This window comes from Podarcis gaigeae (genome assembly GCF_964106915.1).
Source record: "Podarcis gaigeae genome assembly, chromosome: 6".
Classification (NCBI taxonomy): Eukaryota; Metazoa; Chordata; class Lepidosauria; order Squamata; family Lacertidae; genus Podarcis; species Podarcis gaigeae.
Genome location: NC_139682.1, coordinates 27,560,332 through 27,587,330, shown reverse-complemented (window position 1 = coordinate 27,587,330; position 26,999 = coordinate 27,560,332). Strand labels below are relative to the sequence as shown.

General features: G+C 42.0%; 3 protein-coding genes across 21 annotated transcripts in view; 1 reads left to right on the top strand and 2 right to left on the bottom strand.

Moving 5' to 3' along the window:
- SGK2 (serum/glucocorticoid regulated kinase 2) overlaps window positions 1–26,999 on the top strand; it is a 477,666-nt gene that overhangs the window by 63,585 nt on the left and 387,082 nt on the right. The gene's annotated exons all lie outside the window — the stretch shown is intronic.
- Window positions 467–15,065, bottom strand: AAR2 (AAR2 splicing factor). Of its 3 annotated transcripts, none has more exons than XM_083746302.1 (4): window positions 14,934–15,065; window positions 12,383–13,171; window positions 9,952–10,181; window positions 467–2,896 (listed from the first exon to the last, which is right to left on the bottom strand). In XM_083746302.1, exons 2-4 carry the CDS (start codon window positions 13,128–13,130, stop codon window positions 2,729–2,731), a joined length of 1,146 nt encoding a protein of 381 aa, XP_083602428.1. In that variant the 5' UTR covers window positions 13,131–13,171; window positions 14,934–15,065; the 3' UTR covers window positions 467–2,728. The 3 variants fall into 3 exon arrangements, with proteins under 3 accessions (XP_083602428.1, XP_083602430.1, XP_083602429.1); XM_083746304.1 differs by having other exon boundaries at window positions 12,383–13,159; window positions 14,927–15,034; XM_083746303.1 differs by lacking the exon at window positions 14,934–15,065 and adding an exon at window positions 14,665–14,908.
- EPB41L1 (erythrocyte membrane protein band 4.1 like 1) overlaps window positions 20,715–26,999 on the bottom strand; it is a 169,342-nt gene continuing 163,057 nt past the window's right edge. For 16 of the 17 annotated variants that reach the window (XM_083746105.1, XM_083746094.1, XM_083746106.1 and 13 more), the window contains 2 exons: window positions 25,424–25,540; window positions 20,715–23,928 (listed from right to left, as the gene is read on the bottom strand). In XM_083746105.1, coding sequence (XP_083602231.1) covers window positions 23,920–23,928; window positions 25,424–25,540 — 126 coding nt within the window. In that variant the 3' untranslated portion in view covers window positions 20,715–23,919. Of the gene's footprint in view, window positions 23,929–25,423; window positions 26,797–26,999 lie in introns of all 17 variants that reach the window. The other variant, XR_014566068.1, reaches the window with a different exon arrangement.

The window sequence follows — 26,999 nt, the reverse complement described above, 5'->3', positions numbered from 1 at the left end:
ACCACTTCAAGCACCTGAAACAACTTCAATCCCACCACTGATTGAACTCTACACACATGCCTTTTTGAGTCCTGTCACTCAGGAGAAGGAAGATTTATGCACCACCCTGATGTTTTATATTATTATTGTGGTGATTTTAATTATTGTTATTTTGGCAGAAGGAAGAATACAAATGAGATTGATAATAAAAGTGTCCATAAGAGGCTTCATGGATCATATCTGTAAGACAAGACAAAGAGTTACTCATATCCACAAGGTTCTTTGGCCCCTAAACTATTGAAAAAAACCCTTTTCTTTGGGCTTTAAGATTTTTTATTAAATGTTTCCCATAATACAGTAAGATTACAACTACCAAAGATACAAACTGAAGAAAGGAAGGAAAGGGCAACAGAAATAAAGGAAAGAGAAAAATAAAAAAACCAATTAGCAAAAGATACAAAAAAACCCCTTATTTTCCACCTGCCAGTTACATTAAAAAAAGTTTATTAAAAACCTTCGGTCCATACAAACATCCATCTTCTCCACTTTCTGTTAAACATTTTTTTTTTTTAAGTCAAGATGTCTCAGGATTATTTTTCTACAAAAAGTCCGAACTGTGATCACACACAATGGGAAAAACCCTTTTTCATAGTGATAGCAGGTCTTAAGGCTTAGCGTTTTACTTTGTCAAGCCCCTGCTCACTGGCTGTAGGACATTGGGAATGGCTGGATCCCCCTTCTGACTTCTTGGTTTTTCAGTGCCTGTGCAAGGATTAGGACTGGAAATACTACACAAACAGGAACTGCTGAGCCACTGAAGGGTGTGCAGCAAGAGCATGCAAACAGACACTCTGCATACATGCATGCAGCCAATCCTTTGCCGTATCTTGGTGGCAGTGATGCCATCAGATCAGAATGCTAGCACATGGGCCCACTCAGTTGAGTGAGCCAGAGGACCCCCTCATATAACCATCAATCCCAGAGTCTAAAATGGAAGCTTTTAGTCCTACTTTCTGCTAAGCACATTTTGTCACCATGGTGGAAGTGTGACATGTGCCTTAACTATGGTTTATCCAAACAAGGCAGGATTTTAAACTGGTTTGACGTTGACTTGTTCACACAAACCTTAGTTACTGATAGCGACAGTTTGCCCTGGATCAGACACAAAAACAAATTATAGTTGGGGTGCTACATGCGAATCCAGATGCCAAAAGCCACCCAACAGTGGTGGAGTTAGGTAAAGCTTTTCCACCCAGCCGTGCAGGAGAGTAGGTGAGCAGTCATGGGTATTTAATGAAAAATTATGGCTTAAAATCTAAGCCTCAGGTTTACATCTGAACAAGGCTGTTATGTGTAATTATAGAGGTGAGTCATCCTGGATTAAGTTAGACTTGCCGTCTTATATCCGATTGCTGTGACTACTTTTATACATATGAAGGGGCAGAAACTCAGGGCTTTGCAGACCATGAATGTTAACTTATATTAATACTAAAGCATAGCACTTGAAAACTAGCTACACTTGGGTATGAAACAGACAAGGTGGTAAGCAAGATAAAGAACATTTCATCGCCATCGCAGCCATGTCAGCAACCACCCAGAGCACACCTTTGCTAAAATATTTCACACAGAGAAGACTTTAGGGACATTTTGTAGAAATACCTAATGCAGGAACATTTATTGTGTGCTGAACGCTAACACACAGGTTATCTTGTCAGATACACACACCAACTCTTGACGGAGCCTGACACAGTAGGGATTCTTATTTGAAAAATGTACCAACATCCCTGCACCTCAGAGAAAGCATTAAAAGATAACAGGCAGCATGCTTGCTGCAGGCTGTTTTATAGCATTTTCATTGCTCTGAAGTAACAACAGGAAGTGCTTGTCTGTCCTGAGAGAGGACGTAAGTAAAAAGAAATAAGAACATTCCATGGAGCTTTTTAGTAAAGGCTCAGACAGGAAAGTGCCATTGATTAAATATGAAATTTCTCTTTCATTTCACATTTGCTCCCCCTGGACACTTCTATTGCTCTGGAAAGTGGTAAGGAAATCCTCCGCCAGGCTAAAGAAAGGTAGGGACAGAGTATAAAAGTGATGGAATGAAGAAGAACGATAGGAATAATTCTAGTAACACCACAGTAAAAGCAAAAGCTTGGAGATTTATAATGAATGACAACCCAAGTTGTGTAGGCTAACTCCATTTGCAGTGTTTATGAAATATCTCTGCTCAGCATTGTTCAGTTCTGGCATGTATTAGAAGATGATGCACAAAGTCTCCTGAACACGGCCATCTGGCTTACCAGTTATGGAACTAAAGCAGCATGGAACTAAAGAATAAACAAGTCAAGACTTAAATACCACTATGTCACATGTGGTTCTTCAACAAAGGAAAGTGTGTTCATCAACAATCAAACAGTGCAATCCTGCACATGTTAACAAAGAAGTACACTCCATTGTATTCAATGGAGCTTACTTCCAGGTAGTTAGTGACAAAAGAACTGAGTCACAGCAAGCGCTGGAGGTCAAAATGATTCAATCCGGCATAGAATCTAGACACCTAGACGTAATCTAGTCTGTATCTCCCAGAATTTTTATTTCCAGCAGGAAGGAAGTCGGTAGACTTTCTGGATTTCACAGTTCTGCCTCCGTGAAGGGAGGAGAAAATAGAAGTGTAGAACACAGAATCAAGTATGGTACAACAGTTCAAAATACTGCTTTAAAAACAAAACAGGAAAAGGGAAATTGCCGTTCAGTCCACAAGTGCCCCTTCTGGAAGCTCAACTACTACGGGGGCATCGTCTTCTGGCTCAGCCTCAAAGTCCCACTTGAACTTCTTGGTTAGGTGGACTTTAAACCTCTCTGCCTTCTTTCTCAGAGTCCTGTCAACAGTTGGGCTGCAGGTATAGGAGAAGAAGACCTAGAAAAAACGCAGTACAGTCCGTTAGTAGAATAGTATAGAAGACACACTGGGTTGTATCCAATGCAAGCCCTACCCAGAGTAGACTCACCAAAGTTAATGAACATGACTAACTAGGGTCCATTAATTTCAATGGGCCTACTCTCAGTAAAACACCATTGGGCACAGAGAGAGGAGAAACCTGACTGGACTGCATACATATAATACTAATAATATAATAATAATTTTAAGGGGAAAAATGTCAAAGATCAAATCCCAACCTAATATGCTCCTGCATCACAGAGGCACACACAAAAACCTGATACAAACCTAAGCACAATTCACTTGAAAGGTTTAGAGTTGTGACTTAGAGAAGCAATGGAGTCAAGCCATGCTCAGTTATCCATAATACTCTGTTTTGGATGTTGAGAAGAAACAGAATTGTGACATTCTTGTACAGAAAAAAAAAGATCTCAAACCATGTCAATTATAGCAATTCCTGGATAAATGGGAACTGTTACAGGATATGAGACACCTTAGTCCATTAATTATTTCAGATTTACCCAATTTACTGGTGATCAATTAAGCCTCCAAAAATCGGTATATGAAAACATTTCTGAAGGGGGAAATGCTTTAGATCGTGCAGACATGCAGCCTTGTAAATAAGCCCACAAACGTTGCTAGGCTGCTACAAGGTAAGTAATGTTATTTCATATTGGCCCTCTCCATGGCCAGCATAGAAGTGCAGATTAGTTTTTTAAAAAGCAAAAGCCAACTCTACTTTCTATCAAACAGGGTGTGAATGTGAAGGTGAGTCCAAGCTAGACCCTTCCTCCACGGAAAGGAAATCAAGTAGGCTGGAAACGTGATAGAGCAATCCATCCCTCCTCTGCCACCCTGATCCGTCTCCCTTGTGTCACCTATGCCAAGTAGGCAACTATGAGGTTGCCCATATGCCACAACAGGCACAATCTTAAAAGCCACATTCATAGAATCATGGAATTGTACAGTTGGATGGGACGAGGGTCATCTAGTCCAACCCCCTGCAATGCAGGAATCTTTTGCCCAGAATGGGGCTGGATGCCACAACCCTGAGATTAAGAGCCTCCAACTGAGCTTCCCTGCTGTGGAAAACAAGAGGAGGAATGCCTCTAACACCTGCTGCCCATGATTTTTAAGAAAGTAACCGTTACTTCCAAATTATCTGGGTGAGACCATTTTCTTTTAAAATAAAAGTATTCAAAAGGTTTTATAATCAGGTAATATGATTCATTCTATTTATGAATAACTTGAGCCTTAGAATTAACCATAATTTTGAAAGGGCCACGCTCTCTTAAATTTAAATCTCTTAACTTTTCACACACAAGGGGATATTTCCTGTTACTTTTGACCCATCACATGTGTGTTCGATTAGAAATCTCATCTCTAAGCTCATCTCTTCTGCCTCTGTGCTAAATTTGTTACACATAATTCATTTCCAAGGCAACCGACTGATAGCCAAAAGCAAAGACATTTCTATTGCAGGAACACGCAAAGGAGAAACTTTGTAATGCAGGAGGAAAGCTTGTGCTGTTGTTGCTGCTTTTTAAAATTAAAAAAGACCTACAGACAGCAGGGAAAAGCACAAAAAGATCAAGGTGTGGTTCATTGCTTTGTGTCATTTCGCACCTTGTTTGTCATAGTGTGAAGTGCCTTCTCCTGCTAAACTAATTACAAAGTAATCCAGGCATTAGAAAACGAAAACCCTTATTTTTGTTTTGTTTTACTCCCTTCACCAGCACAGTAACATCCACTTGAAAAATGAAGTGTCCAGTCACTGCATTTTGAAAAAAATCAGCCAGGTACTGCTGGGATACCAAAAGCTTAGCAAATATTAAAAGGTGGTCCCGTAAGAAAAAAGATAATAAAAAAATCTACCTTAAAGCAATGCCGTTGCAAGGCCAACAAAAATGTTACAAAATAGTTTTGAGTTCCCCAGAAGTCTTCATCAGGCTAGATGGCAAGAAAAAGGGATTTGGAAAGCAGAGGCGAGAGAGCTTTGGGCCAGTGTTCAAGCCATCCACACAGCTGCACCTGGTTTGGGAGGTAAAGGTAAGGGGACCCCTGACCGTTAGATCCAGTCGCGGACAACTCTGGGATTACAGCACTCATCTCACTTTATTGGCTGAGGGAGCCAGCGTACAGCTTCCGGGTCATGTGGCCACCATGACTAAGTGGCTTCTGGCGAACCAGAGCAGCACACAGAAACGCCGTTTACCTTCTCGCCGGAGCGGTACCTATTTATCTACTTGCACTTTGTGAGGTAGCAGGTATTTAAATGAGCCCCTCCCCTTTTTTTATGCGCTATGCTGGGCAGGAATCAAGTTGCCTTGTGGCCTCTTGAGAAGGAGAAACAAAGCAACCTGCTGCTACTCAGTTCAGCTCATTTAATGATTAAGCAATAATCTTTCTGTCTGCTAGGTAGCGCGAACAGGTTATTTTTTGCATGTGAAGAAGGGTTTGGCTTGTGACACAGAATCTATCTATCTATCTATCTATCTATCTATCTATCTATCTATCTATCTAAAATAAATCAAAATTTCTAGCCCACATGACTGTGGAGACATGTTTAAAAACACTTAAGACGGTTCCAGATTCCAATGTTCAAAGGCCCTATTTGACATGCTTCTCTTCCACAAGCTAAACAGATTCTGTCCCGCACAAAGAACCCCACAGTGCCTCAAGTGCTTATCTTCCCCTCTCTTGCCATTCTAATTTATATGGCCTCACACAAGACATAAAGTCTTTATTTTCTTTATCTGTTGTTCATGTAAGAATTTCTTTTTTTTAAAAGCCAATATTAATGCATTTCCTTTTTTTTTTTAAAGCCAATGTTAATGCATTTCCAGTTTAGTAACACAGTATTCAGTCTCAACTGGCATTACCTTCTTTGGCCAGAATTTCTAATTTCAGCCCAAACTAAAGCACTATTATTAAGAAGAATGCTGCACCTAAAGCTCAGAGGTACAAGATGATCTATTTCCCAGTTATAATAACAAGGGTGGAAAAGGCTTGCCTAACAAGGTGAAAAGACACAAAACCTGACATTGTTACTTGACATTCATGTTTTCAACAAGTTCTCTGACATCCAGAAAGCTCTATGTTTGGGCCAGCCATAAAAGTGATAAGAGGGAAGCACAGCATACATGTCACTAAAATAAGGAAATGGTTCTGCCAGAATTCAGTTTGAGAAAAATTTGCTATTAACATTTATGAATGTAACACCTCCCAACCATCAGTGAGCACTGAAAGCCTGAGATAAATGAGTAAATGCATATTGCACAGCTGCGTTCTAAGTCATGGGAATGCTCTACAAATAATTCCTGTATCTGACATTGCAGTCAAAGTAAAATTGTACATATGTCCCCATAAGGAGGAGGAAGTAAATTAAAGCCTCGCTAGTTGTGTGGGAACAATGTGCATACAAAACAGTACAAGAACAGCGTCACACTTCTTGCTTGCAAATAAGCACAGAGAAATCCTTCCCACCTTGGAATTTTATTGCCTATATACCTTTCCCTGGTGATTTCAGAGTTATCCATCATATTCAGACAATACTCCTGCAACGTAAGTTAGGCCAAGAAATGGTGAATGACCAGGGTGACCCAGGAAGCTTTATGGCTGAGCAAGGATCTGAAGCCTTAGGGTGGTATTGAGCTAAGTTTTACTCACAGAAGACTCACTGAATAAATTGACTTAACGTAGCCATGCTCATTCATTATAATGAGTCAGCTTAGTTGAATAGCACCTCTGATGTCCAATGCAGAGGTATGTTCTAGACATAGAACTAGAAATGTTCTAGACATAGATAGAAAAATGATGACATGAAAATTCAAACTGTCTTCTGCAAGGTTAGCTTCCCTAAAGGCCCTCAAAGCAAGCTTTCATCAGGAAGCAGCAGCACAATGTAATTTTCTTAGGTCTTGCAGACAAACATATACACAAATTAGCTAATGGGTTACTTGAATATCGGGAACTGCCACCTGCTGTCAACAACCCTTGTTTACAACTATCATAAAGCAACTAGGAGATGCTTCCTCCAGCTGCCTCGTGTTGTTGTTTTTTTTTTTTAATGTACTGCTTCTGTTCGGCTTCAAAGCTGGAAAGAAACAATTATCATTATTATACAGCCTGATTGAAATTCAATTTGTTGACAAGAGTGTTGTCAGTCCTCCAGAATGAATGACACACAACAGCTAAATTCTATGGCCGGGATCCAAGAGGCCATGCTCAATCTTTCATGCACAGATGCAGGCTTTCAGCTCTCTTTGCTACAGCAGCGCCTCCTCCCCTGCACAAAAAGCTGATCCTGAATGCCTACAAGCCTTCTGCAGTAGCAATGGTTGAGTCATGGAGGGATGCTGATAGATGGGAAGGGTGACTGCCACCCTTCTATGATCACATAGAGAGGAACTGTGCATGTACTTTGGCATCCTGGTCCTCTGGAACAAATGCAGCACTCACTCGCATAGCCCATTTTGCTTTATTTTATTTCTGTTCTGGGTAAATTTGCCAGAACAAAGTCTAAAAGAAGTCTGCCGGGACAAAGCCAGAAAGGCGAAAGGCAGAAATCAGAGAAAGCTGTGGTCTCTCCTTCACTGGAGATGCTCAGGCAAAGGCTAGACAGGCACCTGAAACGGATGCCTTGGGCATGGAGTTTTCTTTCTTTCTTAGGGTTAGATCGTTCCTTTGCATTATATTCAAAGTAGCTGGCAAAATCACCACTTCGTGAGCAATACGAATGTACAGAGTATGGGAAAACAAGAAGAATTTGAGCTCTTAATGCAGGATGGCAAATATAACCTAATATGTGTTGCTGAAACCTGGTGGGGTGTGACTCATGACTGGAAGGTAGAAATTGTGGGGTACAACCTACTAAAGAAGGAACAGTTCAAACAGGGAGGGGCAAGCTCCAGAGGCAAGGACCCAAACCAACGGATTCAAGTTACAAGAAAGGAGACTCTGACTAACATCAGTAAGAATTTTCTAACATTAAGAGTTGTTTGACAGTGGAACAGACTCACACAAGAGGTGGACGACTCTCCTTCCTTGGTGGTTTATAAGCAGAGGTTCGATGTCCATCTGTCAGGAATTCTTTAGCTGCTGTTCCTGCATTGCAGGGGGGTTGACTAGATAACCCTCAGAGTCCCTTCCAACTCTACAATACTATGATTCTAGGTCTCCACTAATTTCAGTATTGTATCATTCATAACCTGTGGCTTTAATTCTGGGATAGCAGCAAAAGTTTAGTTTGATCTATTGAAAAAAGGAAAATCTCTCTCTTATGCAAATATCTCGAAAAGGAACCCTGAATCAACCATACAGTTTCTGTATCCATACAATTACATCACTTTCTCAGTCAGATTCACCAAACAAGTACCCACTCACTTTGTCTGAATCAACCACAGAAGCTACTACATCTTTGGCTAGAGAGATGACTTCATCTACTTATAACATCCTCCAAAGGCCAATCTATCCTATGCATGGCCATGGGAGAGACACTTTCTTTGGAAGAAAGTGATTGACAGTGATTGGGTAGAATTCAACACAGAGTGGGGTATGCAAGAGCAGAACAGGGTCTACTTAAGCAACAAGACCCTACACCTCTTCAGGAGATTCTGCAGCCCTTTTGCAAATTTAGCAATTAATACCAATATAAAGAAAGATGAAGAAAAAGTTCTCAGTAAGTGATATATTATCCCTGCAAGGCTTTCTATTCAAACATAAGTCAGCATTGTTGGAAGGGATGAACTCGCATTGCTTAATGCTTTCACCTTTAGTGGAAACGCCCAATAGTGCAGGAGTTTTGGGACATGGTTGCTGATTACCGCACACTAAACCACAGCTATCTCTGAAATCTATCCTCCATCATCATTTTGAATGAACTACCATAGATTCCAGCACAAAGACTTTCTTAAGCAATTGTATACAGCTGGGATAACAACAACAATTGTGCCCCATCCACTCTGGGATAATTAAAATCTAGAGACTATGCTTATATACAAACTTACTCAGCAAAATCATTCAAAAAGGTATTATATCATGGTTTCTGTTTATTTCCTATGTGGAAGTCCTCCAAACTTCTCAGATAACACCAGAGAAACAGCCTGGTGACCTGCTACCACCTAGCTCTCAGGGGTGGCCCCTCTCTCTCCCAACTGCTAACATACAGCTTTTGGAAAAACCATCTTGCCCTGATGTTCACTCTAAACAAGCAGTTTTTTCTCTCTTTTGTTTTAACTCTCTTAAAAAAAATGATGATGATGATAATTTATTATTATTTCTACCCCTCCCATCTGGCTGGGTTTCCTCAGACACTCTGCGCGGCTTTCAACAGAACATTTAAAACAGAATAAAACTTCAAACATTAAAAGCTTCCCTAAACAGGGCTGCCTTCAGATATCTTCTAAAAGTCGGATAGTTGTTAATTTCCTTGACATCTGACGGGAGGGCGTTCCACAGGGCAGGCGCCACTACTGAGAAGGCCCTCTGCCTGGTTCCCTCCCTAAATTATGCTTACTGCTGCAATGTTTTTTGTGAAACTTTTTGTAAGATTCACATATAAAGTAGTATATAAATACAACAATAAAAATTGAGTTGTGAGAGTGTATGCATGTTCTGTGGCCAGTATTTTTAACTCCATTTCAAAATAAAATAAAATTTTCATTATTTAAAGAAAAGGAACAGGGTCAGAAAAATATATATAACAATGTTACATTGGACATTTTAACAGCACATTATGGAAAGAGAAAGGATTGTAACATAGGTTTTCAATATGGGGAGGCAAACCTCATGATAGCTTGCCATAGTAGTTTCGTCTCAAGACAAAAACTGGATTTTAGTTTGATTAGCTGGGGAGCTTTCTTACTTTTTAAAATTTTAAATGGTATGAACATTCAAACAAAAACCATTCAATTTCACATTGTGAGAACTGTCTGTCATTATGACGCTGCATTTTGCACATGCATGCAGTTCTTGGGGAAATTCACCCCACTACTGCTTCCCAACCTCTACAGTACCAAAACCAGCTCCCTTACCTGCAAGGTGTTGGTTAAAAAGTTGTCCTGGGAAACAATGTCCACAAAGAAGTCTGCTGGGATTTCACTAAGCTGATGGTACAGGACCGAAATGAGGTTAACAAACAGGGCCTGATGCTTCACTATGGCATCCTCTGACCTGCATAAGAGATTCATGAGTTTCTTCCAGTGCTCAAAGGCATCATATACATTCCCAATCAAGAAGCAGATGAAGGCAAACTGCAGTTCCCCTGAAAAGGTCACACACACACAAAAGAAAAAAACAAGGTGTTTGTTTAGCTTCAATTCTGGTAGCATAACAAAAGGGTACACTGCTTTTATTATTTATTTAACTATTTTTATAACACCATTCATACTTCAAGAAAAATTTACAAACACAATAATACAGTTAAAAAGTAAATACAAAAAACCCCATAATAAACTAAAAGCCACAATATCGTAAAAGCAGCATGAAGGAGTCAGCAGGATTGAAATGGTGTCTAAAAATACCAGGAAATACTTTTTTTTCAGGCATCAAAAGGACAATAAGGTAGGTGCCAGCAAATATCTCTGAAAAGAGCATTTCACAACCGGAATACCACCACCATGAAGTTCCTCTCTCTACAGCCAGCCACCCAACAGCAAGGGCATTAGAGCCTCTCTAATTAAGATCTTTACATGAAAGCCTTGGCTATAATATAAAGCAGATCTGCATAACTTGTGAACACAGCCCAACAGCAATGTAAGGTGGCCCACTAGGGCCTCCATAAACCTGCTTCAAAGAAAAAGAGGGCTATATATTTGGCATGCCCACAAGGTAAGCTCCACAGTAGTATTCTGCCTGCCTCCTCCCTGGCAGAGAAAGCTTGTGATAAAACCCCATTAAGGTACAGGGGGCTGTATAGCTACTGAACTAGGCACTAGAGCAGAGTTCTCTCATGGTTTGGATTAGACATGAGCCACATTTGGCAAAAAGATTAGCCATCACTGTTTACCTGCCCTTCCTCATGTAACAACATTGCCTGATTAAGTTTCTATACAGCTTAATGGCTTGCATACTTATACTCCAATGCTCTGCATAATTTCTTTTATTGGCAATTACTGGTCCAGGGTTCAGAATGAGTTCCAGCATTTACCGTACTTTTTGCTCTATAAGACGCACCAGACCATAAGACGCACCTAGTTTTTGGAGGAGGAAAACAAGAAAAAAAAATTCTGAATCTCAGAAGCCAGAACAGCAAGAGGGTTGCTACACAGCGAAAGCAGCAATCCCTTTTGCTGTTCTGGCTTCTGGGATAGCTGTGCAGCCTGCATTTGCTCTATAAGACGCACACACATTTCCCCTTACTTTTTAGAAGGGAAAAGGTGAGTCTTATAGAGCAAAAATTACAGTAAACAGAGGTCCACAAATATTGCTTAGCTGCTGTTTGTACCCAACCCCTTCCCTCTCTAAGGCCTCCAGAATGTGCAGAATGCTTGAGGGAGAGGGATTTCTCCCACTTCTGCTGAGATGGAGAAGTTAAGAAAGAGCAGAAGGGGCTTCTTAGCTTTGAGACGTCAGGAACTGTGGTCATTTTTATCACTAAAGGGTCTGGGGCACTTAAGCTCTGCTAGTGGATTTGTAGATGCCAACATGTAATGCAGATAAATCAGTAATGAAGGAAAAACTTAAACCTTGCAATGCATGAAAATCTTAATTATTTGCAGAAGTGGCTAAATTGCTTTCCTGTGGATAGTTTCAATACCAAATGTTATATTCTGTGAAAATTAGATATAAACAGCGGATTTTATTATAATTACTAAACTAATCTTGAGAAGGCTACTGTCATCCCAGCTTGATTTCATGGTTCTCTCCCCATGATATCTATAGGATTTATTCTAGAACATGCTCCCTAGGGTAGCACATGCCCACAGCTTTCCTTTGTTTCCAAGGTCGAGAGCTGATAATTAAGGTACCACTACTGAGAGACAGCAGCCAATTGTCTCTAATAAGTAATTAAATAACAAATGCCTTACTTCTGAAATCTATCAAAGCAGAACCCTAGCTTTACCACTAGAGGTCACCAATATCACACATGAGAAGTTTTTGGTTTCTCAATTAACCTACTGTCCATGGTTGTTTAGTGAGAAGCCGGTGAGGGAGTCTGCACCCTACCCAAATTTATCACTTAACCAGATATAAATGTTATAAGTGAAGTCAGATTTGTTATCACAAAAGGCTACTTTTCGGTTTACTTCTGAACAGCATAGAAGCATTCATGAGTGGAACTGAATTGTTACATTGATGACAGATACAAGCACTGAAAAAAGCCCTGCATACCTCTTCAAAACGGAAGTATGCATTACAGTTCAGAAATTTTGTTTCCAGACACATTTTGGCATGCAAATGGCACCTGAGAAATACTTTGATAGCAACAAGAAAAGCAATTTCTGTAAAAGCAGGTTAACTCACCAAGCACATCCTGGGAATTGCTGGCATACTGTTTACTGATCACAGTCTCCAGGGCATAGCTAAGGTCCATGCTATGCCTAGTAACTTCTTCAGGGGTAGCACCTTCAGGGTACATTTGCTTAGGTATTTCTGTAAACCTGATCTCAGTGCCAGCTTTCAGCTGCATTTTGGGCAGCCGGGCCAACCCCTCTGCATAGCTTTTGCACTCTGTGTCATACCGGGGCAGGTTCTGTTCAACTCGATCTTTAGTAAATCTCCCAGGCAAAATAGGAAGCACTTCTGAAAAGGCACATATCTGTCCGCTTTCTGGCTGTAGTTTTAGCATCACAAATTCATTAATGAAATTAGTGAGGGAAATCCATTTTTTAAGAGTGTCATATGGGTAAGGACCCAGAAATTGGTCCATCTCCTGGAGGTTAGTCCTCATTGCTTCAGTCTCATTTTCAGAAGCTGGGGTAAGGTCTACTTCTTCCCTGACGGGGTCCCAGTGTAGCACTCGCAGATCACGCGGCTGCAAGTTCATGAAGAAGCCGGTGCGAGGGCCACTCTCTTTGCGATTGTTCTTATCAACAGAGCTGTAGTGAAGGAAATGAATTCCAGGGGGTATCATCTTGACTCCACGGAATTTGGGGCCCACTTGCCAAGTGTTGTAGTCAATGCCAAACTCTGTTCCTTCTGGCACATTCAAAATGATGACTGTAGCGCCCTCAAAAAAGAGCCGCTTTGCCAGGTCTTGATCTATCTGCATTTCTGCTTCTCCCTTGGTCACACTACAACCTTATGAGAAATCTAGAAGAGAGCAAACAAATCTTATCTGAATACACTTTATAAGCATGATACATATATGACTAGGCTCTTGCTAGACTAGTCAGTGCCAAGCTTGATGGGCCACATTCCTGACTCATTCTATAGAAGCCAGGCAAAATAATTTCCCAACTGAATTTATCTTCACTGTCAATGGGACAGAAGTTACAACTACCTCCATCAGGAAACAAGATTCAAGTCCCAAAGTAAATAGGATTTTAAAAACTTATGTGTGCAGGCTTTCTGACTACTGTAGGCTTGAAGAGAAACTAGGAAGCTACATTATAATGAGTCAGACCATTGGTCCAGCTACCTCAGTACCTCAGTACTGCAAGGAGACTGTGTCAGGCATAGGTCACCAATAAAAAACACAGTGAAGTTAACTCATTATTCACGAAACCAAAAAAGCACAGGTCTAGTGATCCCAGCAACTCTTCCCAGTAGGTCTTGCTCCAATGAGGCAATTGCAAGGACTGAAGGTCCTCACTTTTCCCCTGCTTTCTAAACCTCCTTCTCTCCAGGGTCTTTCCCAAGCATCAGCCCACAATCAATCTCTGCTCTGCTCTTTGCTCTTTTCCTTTTCTCCTATGTGTTTTTTTACGAGTCTGGAGGTGGGGGCTGGGGTGGTCACAGCGGGAGGGGGCTACTCCCTGGATTCTTCAGCAGCCTGCCTCAACTCTGCCTCTTAGCCAACCTCCTCTCTAACATCTACTTCAGTCTCTGCCACAGCCTCTTCCTGCTCACTAAACCGTTACCTCTTCTGCTTCTGACACCACCACCTCCCAGGCATCTACCTCTGAGCACTCTGCCACCACCCTAACTCTGAGTCTTCTTCCCCTAGGGTTCCTTGGGGGATTCCTCAGCTAGTGCCTCCCACCACTCCCATGCATCCAGCCAGTCCATGACATTCACACAGGCAGGAGGAGCCTCTCCCAGTTCTATGTGGGGAGATGCTATGAGTTGAACATGGGACCTTCCGCATGCAAAGCACGTGCTCCAGAACTACATACAGTGGTACCTTGGGTTAAGAACTTAATTCGTTCTGGAGGTCCATTCTTAACCTGAAACTGTTCTTAACCTGAGGTACCACTTTAGCTAATGGGGCCTCCGGCTGCTGCTGCGGCCCAATTTCTGTTCTCATCCTGAAGCAAAGTTCTTAACCCGAGGTACTATTTCTGGGTTAGCAGAGTCTGTAACCTGAAGCGTCTGTAACCCGAGGTACCACTGTACTTGCCTCTGCAGCCAACAAGGGGGAAAAAACAAAAGAGGAATGAAAAGGAATAGTGGTAGAAGAGTTTCTGGCAACAGGAATTTAGTCGCATGAGACTCTCCATCTCAGAGTCGTGGGCTCACGCCCCACGTTGGGGAAAAGATCCCTGCGTTACAAAGGGTTAGACTAGATGGCCCTCGTGGTCCTTTCCAGATCATGTCTCTCAATTCACTTCTATGACCCTTCTCTCCGACCGCAACTCCTGTACCTTGAACTCCGGCTGCCCAAGGAGCACAAGTTCCACAGGTGACGCTTTATTGCCTTTATTGCTGCACCCGCGGGCTTCTAGACTCCTCGCGCAGCTCTGTTAAAGTGAGAGCAGAGGCCCTGCCCGGGGTGGGAGGGAATAGAGAAGAGCAGCCTCAAGGGAAGATACTGGGGAAGTTTAGCCCGGGCCCACCGTGTGGCCGCGAAGAGGGAAAGGCGAGGGGCAGGAGATGCCACGCCCGCCCGACGCAGCCTTCGCCCACTTCTCACCTCCCTTCCGCGCCCCGAGGAAGGGAAGCGCAGCCGCCAAACTCGAGGAACTCTCGCCCCAGCAAGCCCCTGGAAACACTTGTCGGCAACTTCCGGCAACGGCGTTGGATATCCGGCGACCCTAGAGACAGGGGAAAGCGAACGACGTCCGGTCCCTCTCAAAAAGCAGTCCGGGTAGGTCCCGCGGCAGCGCCTCAAGACGTTCCGCTCTGGATGCTGAAAAGTAGCCTTTGCTGGTTGAGAGACAAGTTGGGTAAGAGGCGGCGGCGCGACGTGTTTGCTTGCTTGCTTGGAAAGTTGGCGGGATTGCTGATGTTTAATCCTCCGTCCTTTCTCCGTACCGAGAGGCTCGGCACTGTGCCAGCAGCTGCACCAAAGAAAACGCGGTGACTCCTGTGCAGGTTTCTCCGGCGCTGCGATGAGGTGTCCCTGCACACCTGCGGGCGGAGAGGAAGGTTTCCGCGAGAGAAGATAATCAGTCAAACAGAGCATAAGGGATCTACTGGCCGATCTCTGGGTTATTCGCCATGGACTAGAGCAACAAAGCGTTTCTGACTCCCCGGTGGTTTTAGAATAGCAACGTCCTCCCATCAGTTTAGGCAACTGGGGTTTAGAAAGCATGCGATAACCAGGTATGGTCTCTTGTGTGAAATGGCTTTGCGCCTTGTTCAGTTCTGGTCCTGGAACCCCTTTCCTAGGTCCAGATTGTGCTCGGTCAGAGGCTCCTTGTTTAATTCAAACTATTGTTTTTTGCACCTGGCTCTGGTTGGAAGATCTTAGGGTTTTTCTAGTGTGAAACCATCTCTATCTGACACCAGTTTGAAGGTTTAAAACTAAGGTTACCAGATGTCCCTGGATTTACAAAGCAGTCCCCATACAAAATTCTATCATTCCTACTGAAGTTGAAATGGGTCCCCAGATGCATTAAAAAAAATCTGGTAACCTTATTTTAAACAAGAATTCATGAAGGCTATTGGTGACTACTAACCCTAATGGCTACGTTCTGCCTCCACTGTTGCAAGCAGTGTGCTTCTGAATAATAATAAAAAAGTAAAATACCAGCAGCTGGAAACAGTAGGAAGGAAGAGTACTGTTGTGCAATGGTGGATGTTGTAATCTTCTCAAGGGCCACAGGTTTCCTGCTCGTGCTATAAGGTCTTGAAGTTATAGGTTTTTAAGAGGGTCAGATAAATCTGCGTAGCAAACACCAAAACAATAAAAACATGAAGTCTTTTAAAGTGATAGAGAACTTTTACTTTAGGCTCCAAGCAAGGTCCTCTGCCCCCTTCATAAAAGCTCAGTTGACTGCTCAGAAGTTTTCCTTCCAAGGACTTGGGCAAGGTTGTTTCCCAGCCCTGATATGCAAGCTTCTTTTAATTAAAGTTAAGGGAGAGACACTGTGCTGGCCATCAGGCAATGGCTTTTCCCACCTGCCTTGCCCCACCCTCCAGGTCTAGAAGCCTTTCCCAGACCATGACTTTGAGAACAGCAGAAGCATCTGGGAAGAGAGGAGTTCAGGGATATTTTTTAAAAAATAATTTCGTAAGTTGTGAGTCCTTGTTTCTCAGTTTAATCCTTTTTCATCGATTTCATGTTTTGTGGTATTTGAATGTTTTTGTGGTATTTTATGCATTGTGTCTTGCTGATATTTTTATTGATTATAGTTTAGTAATTCTTTACTGTATTTACCGTATCAGCCTGGATATAAGCCTCATTTCCCCCCCCAAATTCTGACCGTGAAAAGCTAATGGAGGAATGGAGTGGTTTATATTCGGGGTTTTTTGTTTTTTTTTCTCCCCCCCCCCCCCAATTTTAAAGGTGTGGGTTATACAGTGGTACCTCGGGTTAAGTACTTAATTAGTTCCGGAGGTCCGTTCTTAACCTGAAACTGTTCTTAACCTGAAGCACCACTTTAGCTAATGGGGCCTCCCGCTGCCACCGCGCCGCCGGAGCCCGATTTTTGTTCTTATCCTGAAGCAAAGTTCTTAACCTGAAGCATTATTTCTGGGTTAGCGGAGTCTGTAACCTGAAGCGTATGTAGCCTGAAGCATATGTAACCTGAGGTACTACTGTATTTAATTTTACTTTTTACTATTCTAATGCATTATTGGATAATTCTTTATTTGATATAAGTTGTTTATTTTAAAGTTATGTTTTTACTGTGACTTTTCTGTATTGATTCAAATTGTTATTAGGTGTGTGATCTTTGCTGTATATTTTGTTGTTTCTTTGGCTTGTAAGTTGCCTTGTGTATAGTAATATAGAAAGGTGGTGTGCAAATTAAACAAATCTTTTCATTTCATCTCACTTTTAGCTAAAGCCCTTTCCACAAGCTTTCCCATTCATTCATTCATTCATTCATTAATAAATACATGGAAGAGGAGTGGAGCCATGCCTGCTGGTCCTGTCCCCAGCATGAGTGTGCCCACTTATCTCACCACCATGTGGTTGGTGCAAAGTCTGGACAAGGGACCCTACATGTGTACAGCAGGTTCCTCTACATGAATAGAACACTGTACAGTTTGGATCCCTAATCCCATGGTGGTATCTTAGGGGTCATTCCACGTCATTTCAACGCAGTTATGCCACCCATCGTCTTGGATTTTGATGAAACTTGGTGTACACCCTTCCCTTATGGTTGAAATATACTTTGGGGAGACCTGTAATAAACAATATTATTCTAGATTTTAAGAGGAACAACTTTGTTTCATTAATTTTTTCTGTTACAGCTATGGATTGTAGGAAAGTTGTACCCAATAGCCATTTCCCCCCCCCCCCCATGATGTCCAAAAAATGTAAAATTTTGTTACAAGACATAAGAGACCATTAAATTTTATTCTTTGTTGAGAAAGAGCATGTCTTTGCAATAATTTTCACCATCCAAAACTTTAGATTCCATCGTGCCCACATGCTGAAAATTAAGGTTTTCTAGTTTTCCACCAAAAAACTACATTTATACATTTTTTTAAGGCATTTATGAAATCTTTTGAGTGCTGGTGTATTTTTTCCTGAAATCCTCATCATGTTATTGAGCTTTGTGTAAAATTTCAAAGAGATCTGATCATTGATTATGGAGAGAAAAAAAACGTATACAAGGCCGAGGATCTCAAGAGGGACAGAAACACAGATTTCATGAAACTCTGAAGTGCTATAAAATCAAAACTGTGATAGAGGGAAAAATTAAAGGGGGTTTCTTTCAACCATAAGGGAAGGGTGTGCACCAAGTTTCATCAAAATCCAAGACGGTGGGTGGCAAAACCCTTGTCTTTTGCATTGATTTGATGTGGAATGACCTTTAGGTTTTAAAGCTGGATGTGTAGGCTCAGCCTGGGTAAATTTGTGGCCCTTACTGGGCATGCCTGAGCCACAGGAAAGCCAAACTCATCGCTTTACAAGATGGCCTTAAAAGAAGCCGTCAGGTAGGATTTTACTCGAGTATAATTAAATACTTAGTCCTTGCCCAGTTGTTTTCATCTCACACAAGAAAATCAAGTATATGTCCTGTGGCAACTGAGCTCCAGAATAGTAAACTGTCCCTGTAGAACATGTATTTTAGAGTACTTATGCTTAATTAACACTTGCTGCACTTTTATAATCAAGGGGTCTAAAAGGGTGTGGTTATTTCACTTTCAGTGCCTGTTTATTGGCTGAATTGAAATTCCAATCCCATTCTGTTTTAATGGCTGTAACTGCAACTAGGATTTGGAAGGTCCTATTATGGATTAATTCATCCAGTGTGAGAATATTTGATGCCTGTGAGATGCCTGGTTGTTTCCATCCTCACATACCAAATTCTTGCTCTATCCTCTTTACCACAGACGGCTGTTTTCCAGTTTATGGGGGTTAAGCTCATGTGGGATTCCTTGATAAGATGAATGATGACAAGTAAATTTGTCTACTGCTTCCGGTCTTGCTCAGTGCAGCCACTGGGGAACCTAGAGATAGTGCTTAATTGAGGCATAGCCCATGTGGTCCTCCGGAGCTACAGCTCCCGTGAGCTCTGACCTCTGACCATCCTGGATGGGGATATTGCGAGTTGAAGCCTCACACCTGGAGACACTACACTGGCTATCTCTGGCTTGGATAAATTTCAAGGAGGTAGGGGGAAGTATTTTCTTGAGTTATTTATTGTCTTTTTATTCTGTACTTCCTCCAATGAGCTCAGGAAGAAGGGTAAACATTTCCCTCCATTTTATTCTCGCAGCAACTCTGTGAAGTAGGTTAGATTATTTGAAGAAAAAAAACATGTGCAGGATACCATAGTCATCAGGTTAGGGAGGGTTTCTTTGTCTAACACCACTCTCCTAAACATGGATTGCATATCTCTCTTATTGCAGTAGACCTTATGGCAAAGTAAATGCATTTGGGATCAAAGCCTAGGTGCATATACACACATCCAGCAATAGCATGAAAAGAATAAATCGACAGACTGAAGGAAATGTTTCTAACAGATGTGCCCTGTTACTTCCTTATATGAAGCAAGATGAAATAACATGTATATGTTGCGTATAAACAGTGCTTTTTTTCTTAAAAAAATGTTTAGGGGTACTTTCATTTTCCTACTCATATTGAAATACTGCCCCTCAACAAGGCCAAACTTTGATTCACAAAATGTTTAGGGTTATGCGTACCCCTGCGCCCCCTCCCCCCAAAAAGCACTCTGTATACTTTTGTTGTTGTGGCTACAGTAATCTCTTATCCTGTTAATTATTTAATTTAAATTGTTCATATTTGATCCTTTCTAACCTTGGCTAGTGACGGCGAAGTTTTAAGCTAAAGGTGTCACAAGACTCTGTTGCTCTTGCTGCAATATATTTAATACAGCTACTCCACCCCTCGGGGTGGGGGGCAGAAAACTGGAGTCACCCCTTGTTGGACAGTACACTTCGTTGTGTCACTCATAGAAGCTTCACTCATGGAACAAACTCAGGGAGAACCAGTTGTGAGAGTTTGAAGCAGAAGAGGCTGTGCTGAGCAATGATTGGCTGGGTACCTGTGATGTCACAAAGTACTCTCCCCAGAGCAGTTTTTCATCTTACAGCAAATTTTCTTAAACAAAAGATTAGGGGTGCATTCTTGTTCAGATGTGTCATTGAACAAACAGTGCTTTAAGCCAAGGATGGGGAACATGTAACCTTTTAGATTTTGCTAAATTACAAGCCCCATCATCCCTGACCAAAAGATCAATATACAGTGTGAAACAACCCCTCGCCCCCCCCCCATACTGTCTCGTTTTTATGTAGCTATGTATGCACCCTAGATTTTGTTGTTGGTTTCAGATGCAGGCCTGATAAAATAGTTCATACTGAAAAGCCCATACAATACATACAGCATAACCTTCCCACCACAGAGATCTTTTTTAAAAATGTAATAATTGGAATGGCAGGAAAACTGGAATAACGTATCCCTTAGAAATATGACAGACAAATGGGAATAATAGCAGCAGAATTGAGCATGAGCAACTGAGGACAAAGAATAGGCATGGGGAAGAGGTGAGCTCAGAAATGGGAGCTGGAAAACTGGAGACTTAGTGCAAGAGTGCAGACATATAGAGCAAGACTATCTTACGGTGTCCTCACAATCTGGTGCTCTGTCGTCATTGTCGTCCAAGCAGCTCTTCCCATTTAAGTCTGCAGCCTTCTGAAGAATGTCCGAACCATCTCTCAAAATCACTGGGACAACAGTTCGGGCCAGAACGTAGGGTCCTGAATTCCCAAGCTAACCCCCTTGAGTCTCTCCACTGCCCTTCTACTTAGGAGTAAAGTGCAAGCCACAAAGTGGTTGAGCATCAAACACATTTATTTCACTTTTATTGAATACAAGAACAGTGAGCACACACGCATACACCACCAAGCACTGAAAGAGGATATGATTGAAAGGGGGGGGGGGACAAAAAGAGGAATGGGGTGCAAGATGGCCAGAGGAATTAGTGAGGAAGGAATGACAGAGCGTTGCAGTTGGTTGGTAAAGTGCTTCTCAAATTAAAAAGAAAGAAAGAAAGAATATAATTAGTAATATTATTCATGCAATTGCAGGGCAGTTTCGGAATCAACTTAAGGGATTTGGCGCAAACAATCAGTTTCGTCTCCCACGCCCTTCAGAGGGAAATGCCCAAAGAAAAGAAAAAAGAGTGGTCAGCTGCGTCTGATGGAAGCAGTAGTGAAGATTAAGGTAAGAGGAAGCCATAACTTTAAAAATTATGCATGGCTTCAACACTACCACAGATAATAAATATTATATATATTTATATATATTTATATAGATGTCTATATATAAGCCACATCCTGCTAGGTGAACCAAAAAAACCTATTTTTTTGTTAATGGCTACCCATCGGACAAGCTGCGGGAAGAATCCGAAGGAACAAGTCTATTTTAGCTTTCCTCTGATTGCCCAGTTGGATTTTGATCTTGAGCATGTTGGGCTTGATGCTGTTTACCTCCACAGATTTGAGTGGCTGACTCACTAATCCCAATGTATACCAGTGTAAGTGGGATTGTGCTTTCCATCTAGCTACTCAACAGTGACTTTTGAGCTGACGTTATTTTCTTTTTTTGAAAGTCAAAATCAAAATGCAAAGTTTGAGAAGGGAGGGTTACCTCTACCCCCAAATTCCCTGTAACAATGTCACCAGGATCCCCCTGTGTCTTGGTTATTTTTTAAAATTAAGAGCACAAGCTTTTTTGTGTTCTGTTAAGATCAATTTAGAGTTCTATGTATTTCACATCCATATGTGCTATTTCTTTGCTTTTCAGTTCTGGGGTATTACATGATCCCTATCAGCAACAGGAAGTGAACAAATTAATAACAGTCCTGAAATAAAACTCAGGGAGAGAAGCATATAGTTGGATACAGAAGTGGCAATGACTTCTACATCAAAGAAAGAAGTCCCATTATGTTCTCAGTGCTTTACGTAGGACATGTCTGCATGCCAGAAGCAGATCCAGTTTTAGGGAACTGTAAAGACCAACGACCCAATGCTTTCTATTGTAGCAGTTTACTGTATGGGAAACATCCACTTGACTATATTCAAGGAGCCCCTTTACCCTAAGATCTCTAGATCCCAATCACAGGCACTAATTAAATGTCCTTCTCCAGCTATCATGTGTGTTGAGGAGGGAAGATGTAAAAAGGCAAGCATGGTGCAATATCTGTTGGTCTTTCTCTAACGTCTGGAGCCACCGGCTGCTTCACTTGGAAACTGGTTCATTTTGGTTTGTCCCCCTTAACATTATGCATCTGCTGTCTTTCCCCCCTCAAACAATGGATGAAGGCAATTTGTGGAAAGCAGAGAAGGAAACCTTCCAAGTACCAGGTTCCATTTGTAGCAGAGCAAGTTACATTTGATGCCTTCCTCATCCACGAGCAGTGCCTGCCCTTATGTTGTGCACTGGTTGTCCCCTTACTGTAACTGAATGGATGTACTTTCAAAGAGCCAGTGCTTCACTTGTCCTCTGGTTCTAGGTTGACAGTGCTTAGAAGGAAGCCATGATGTTTCACACTGGTTCCCCACCAGTGGGGATACTCTCTGCAGAAGCTAGTGTCACCCTGGCCAAACACTGTCATGCAGCATACAGCAAGCAGGATGGGGATGCCTCCTTGTTTGACCTGGACACTCCCTTTGGAGGGCTATCAAGATCCATTGCAGATGTAGGTCTGGAGGAACCACTTAAACTGACACACAGGGCATCTTTGCTACAGGTAAATATTTAGGTCCAAGAGATCAAAGCCTACTAGATACTGAAAGGCTGTGAATGAAGCAACCTGACCTCATGTCCCCAAGGTGACCTCAGTCTCCTGGGCCCAGGGGAGGAGGGAGACCTTGGCACGCTTAAGTGACTAACTGGGCTGCAGTAACACTGATCCATTCTGTCTTCCTCAACTCCCTCTCCAGGTTGCTGAATGGTGCCTTATCACCAACCAACCAATTACAAACACTACTGTGTCACTATGTCAGTCCCTTTAGCAAGAGCACAGAGCAGGTGAGTGACAGACAAATATGGCCAGCAGAGATCATTAGTGTTTGTTTTCTTCCTACTCTGTTTTCATGGGATATTGGCATGATCTAAGAGTCTTATAATACATCAACCACGGTCAATCAAATAATTATAATGTAAAAATGCCATTGTCATACTTATCAGCACTGTTTAATTTGTTTTAATATCGTTCCCCACCCTCCCCAGTTATATATAATATACATAACTTAAAAGCACATCCATATGAAACCTCTACAGGCTGCATTTTGATCAAATATAGAAATCATATACATATTTTGATTTGTTTTAAGTGAAATCCAGTCTTAATGATCTTCAGAAGAAAAAAGAACCGGATGTGGGGGGACGAAAGGTTGAGAAAGGAAGGGCAGTTTGGGGAAATAACAGAACCAAAGATGAAGCAACAGAAGTGGCATGGAAGTGGGGAGAGAGGGTGATCACCACACATCCCAAATCAGAAAATAATTAAACAAGAATTATACAAGTGAATGGTTTTTGATTCATTCCTATGCAGGGAATCATTTTGTATTTCTGCTTGTTTTGCTTGTTGATTTCTTGCTTTGTTGCAAAGCATTCTTGCTTTTCCATTCAGTGTGCAACAAATGAGTTATGTATCCTTTAAATGTAACATGCAGAATGGTGGTTTATTGTATTGTTAATAATAATATTATTACCATCGTGACTTTTTTTCTTTCTTTTAGATCAGTCCAGTCAATTCTTCAATATATTTGAAGAGGTGGTTGGTTTTTGTTTGTTGCTGATGTTGCTGTCTGTAATTGATCTCCAGCATATAGCAGCAGTGCAAGGATGCATTTTGTTTCCTGTATATATAATATATAATATATTTGCTATTCCTTTTTTATTTTTATTTTTTGTCTCTCAACATTATTCTTGCAGCCAGGACGTTCTATGTCTCATTGAAGAATCCAGCATAAAGGCCCCTTCTTTTTCTCCAAAGTTAAAATAGAGATGCCAACTTTTAGAAACACGAAGGTCAAGATTCCTGTACCAGAATGAAAGGAAGGAGGAAGCAATAGTAAGCACAATGTAAGCATTTTATCAAGACAATAAGCAAGACTGTCTCTAGCAGTTTGGTTTTCTGGGACACCTTTTGCTATAATGATGCAATGGGGCGCTGTCATTTGGGAACCTGTTGTAGAGAGGTAAAATCTAGGGCACTCAATCTTTAGACTTCCCACCTGCAAGAAAACTCTTTGCATCTAAATTCACTCAACAGGGAACTTGCTGCACATCAGCTGTGGAATTTCTGCATGTTGCAGAGGATTCTAGAGTACAGTGGTGCCCCGCAAGACGAATGCCTCGCAAGACGGAAAACCTGCTAGACAAAAAGGGTTTTCCGTTTTGGAGGTGCTTCGCAAAACGAATTTCCTATGGGCTTGCTTTGCAAGACAAAAATGTCTTGCGAGTTCCTGTGGGGTTTTTTTCCTCCCCCCCCCCCTTTTCCCAAGCCGCTTAGCAGCTGGTCCGCTAAGCCGTTAAGCCGCTAATGGGCTTGCTTCGCAAGACGAGAAAACCACAAGACGAAGAGACTCATGGAACGGATTCTTTTCGTCTTGTGAGGCACCACTGTATGTTCTGGGGTGTATCCTCAGTCAGCACAGACAACAGCCTAGCTGTTGCGCTGTGTGACGTGCTGTAGAAAAGGCCCAACATTTTTCTGCAGCTGCACATCACAGAGAAAGTGCAATAATGATGAGCAAGCTGTCTGCTGGGAAGCTTGGTTCTGGGAGCTAACTTCCCAAGGAGGCACCTCTTCTAACCATTCAAGGAACCTCAGGGTTCCCCCTGAAAATTACTGGTCATCCAGTTGCAAAGGTTTGCCCTTTAGTAACAAAGCTAAATAAAAGATAAAGCTTTATGCTGCAAGCTCACCACTTTGCCATGGCCATGATAACCATCTAGCCAAGCACATATTGGTGTAGCTGAAGTTTGGAGGGCTGATGTCTTTTGAGGGGAGGCACTGTTTCTCAGAGGGACGCGGGTGGTGCTGTGGTAAAACCTCAGCACCTAGGACTTGCCGATCGTATGGTCGGCGGTTCGAATCAGCAGGGTGAGCTCCCGTCTTTCGGTCCCAGCTCCTGCCCACCTAGCAGTTCGAAAGCACCCCTAAGTGCAATAAATAGGTACCGCTTTATAGCGGGAAGGTAAATGGCGTTTCCGTGTGCTGCGCTGGTGCTGGCTCGCCAGAGCAGCTTCGTCACGCTGGCCACGTGACCCAGAAGTGTCTTCGGACAGTGCTGGCTCCCGGCCTCTTAAGTGAGATGAGCGCACAACCCTAGAGTCGGACACTACTGGCCCGTACGGGCAGGGGTACCTTTACCTTTACTTTTTACTGTTTCTCAGTAGAGGTCTGCCTGTTTTGACAACTGCAACAGATCCAATTCGTGTATCATTCTTTTATTCTCCTATGTTGCCTGGCCTCTATAGTCAGCTGGATGTCACATCTTACAGGGCCATCTTCCCACATCTTTTCATACCTGAGGCTTCTTGTCCCTTTCCTCTGGAGATGGTTCTGTTTCTCTATATACTACGGCTTTGGTTACCAGCATGTCAGGATGCTGCAGTTTCGCCTCCTTGATTGCCAAAGCCAAAGCCTGTGGAAACAAAACGCTGAATGTAAAATGGCGGCTCATGTGACTTGCTGTAAGGAGGTAGCAACTGAAGATCATGTGGAAACGAGGAAAAGGTATGTTACTGAGGATGCATAGAACTCTATTCATGGTTCAAGAAATCTTAACATTCTTGTTGTAGATTTCCCATTCAAACCTGTGGCTTGGATCTTTGGAACCACAAATGAAAATAAGTTCCTAGTAGGTGGCTTTAGCGTTCCCTCCTCTCCTCCTGTATTCCCTGCAGAGGGCTGCGGGGAGACTCTCTTGAGTAGCTTAGGATGGACGCTGGTGGAGGAAGGGGTCACCAGCCAAAATTCAGCAGAGGAATTTCACATACACTTAACTTCACTGATGCCCAATTTTGGACCATTATTTCCTCCTCTGTCAGCCCAAAGCCCCGTTTCATGCTTTTCAAAAGAGGCATCACAGAGAGGAAGGAGTGGGCAATCACCTGCCTTCCATTCACAGTTTGGAAGAAAACTATGTCCTTAAGAAAATTCATCTGCAGTTGTAGCCCTCTGTTACTGTATGCTGCAATCCCAGCTTACCTCTAGTGTATTGCAGTATGACTGGACTGAAATTGCAGTTGCACCCCCTAACCTACACTTACAGATCTGCTTCCCTTGTAACAGTGATTACTCTAAATGGTCAACATGTTACAGAACAGTGCTGCAGGAGTTTAGAAAGTTGAAATTTCCTCTTCTATGTGGCTACCAAAAGTATAGAAGTTCTAGTGTAGGCTGGAGCATCCCTGTTCTAATATGAAATATTGCAACTGTTTTATCTTTTCTTGCCGGATATTATGATGTATGTGATTTTAGTGCTTTTTTGTTATTTTTCTTTTGTTTCCATCTCTTATAATTTACAAATTTTGAGTAAATATAATTAAAAGTAATAATAATATGAAACTTTAGAAGAGTGCATTTGATTATTATTCTTACTACTACATCTTCCAGAGGCTTATGGTGGCACTCATTTCAATTTATCCTGGCCTTTTAGTTGTTGCTGTTTTACAATTATTTACTATGAAGGAAGCCTACAATGGTTTTACTTAGCTTATTGTTGATTTTATTTAGTTCATAATTAGGTTTTAGTACAATCAAGTGGTATTTAAATGCTAGTAAGTAAATAAAAGACATACCTCTGGATTTCTTTTGTGTTATTGTGACAGTAAGTCTACCTGTCACAGGGTGATCAGTACTGCGATTTGCTATACACCAGTAAAAATATGTGAGACTCTTACAGTGGTGCCCCGCAAGACGAATGCCTCGCAAGACGGAAAACCCGCTAGATGAAAGGGTTTTCCGTTTTGGAGGTGCTTCACAAAACGAATTTCCTATGGGCTTGCTTCGCAAGACGAAAATGTCTTGTGAGTTCCTGCGGGGTTTTTTTCCTTCCCGCCCCCCTTTTTCCCAAGCCGCTAAGCCGTTATCAGCTGATC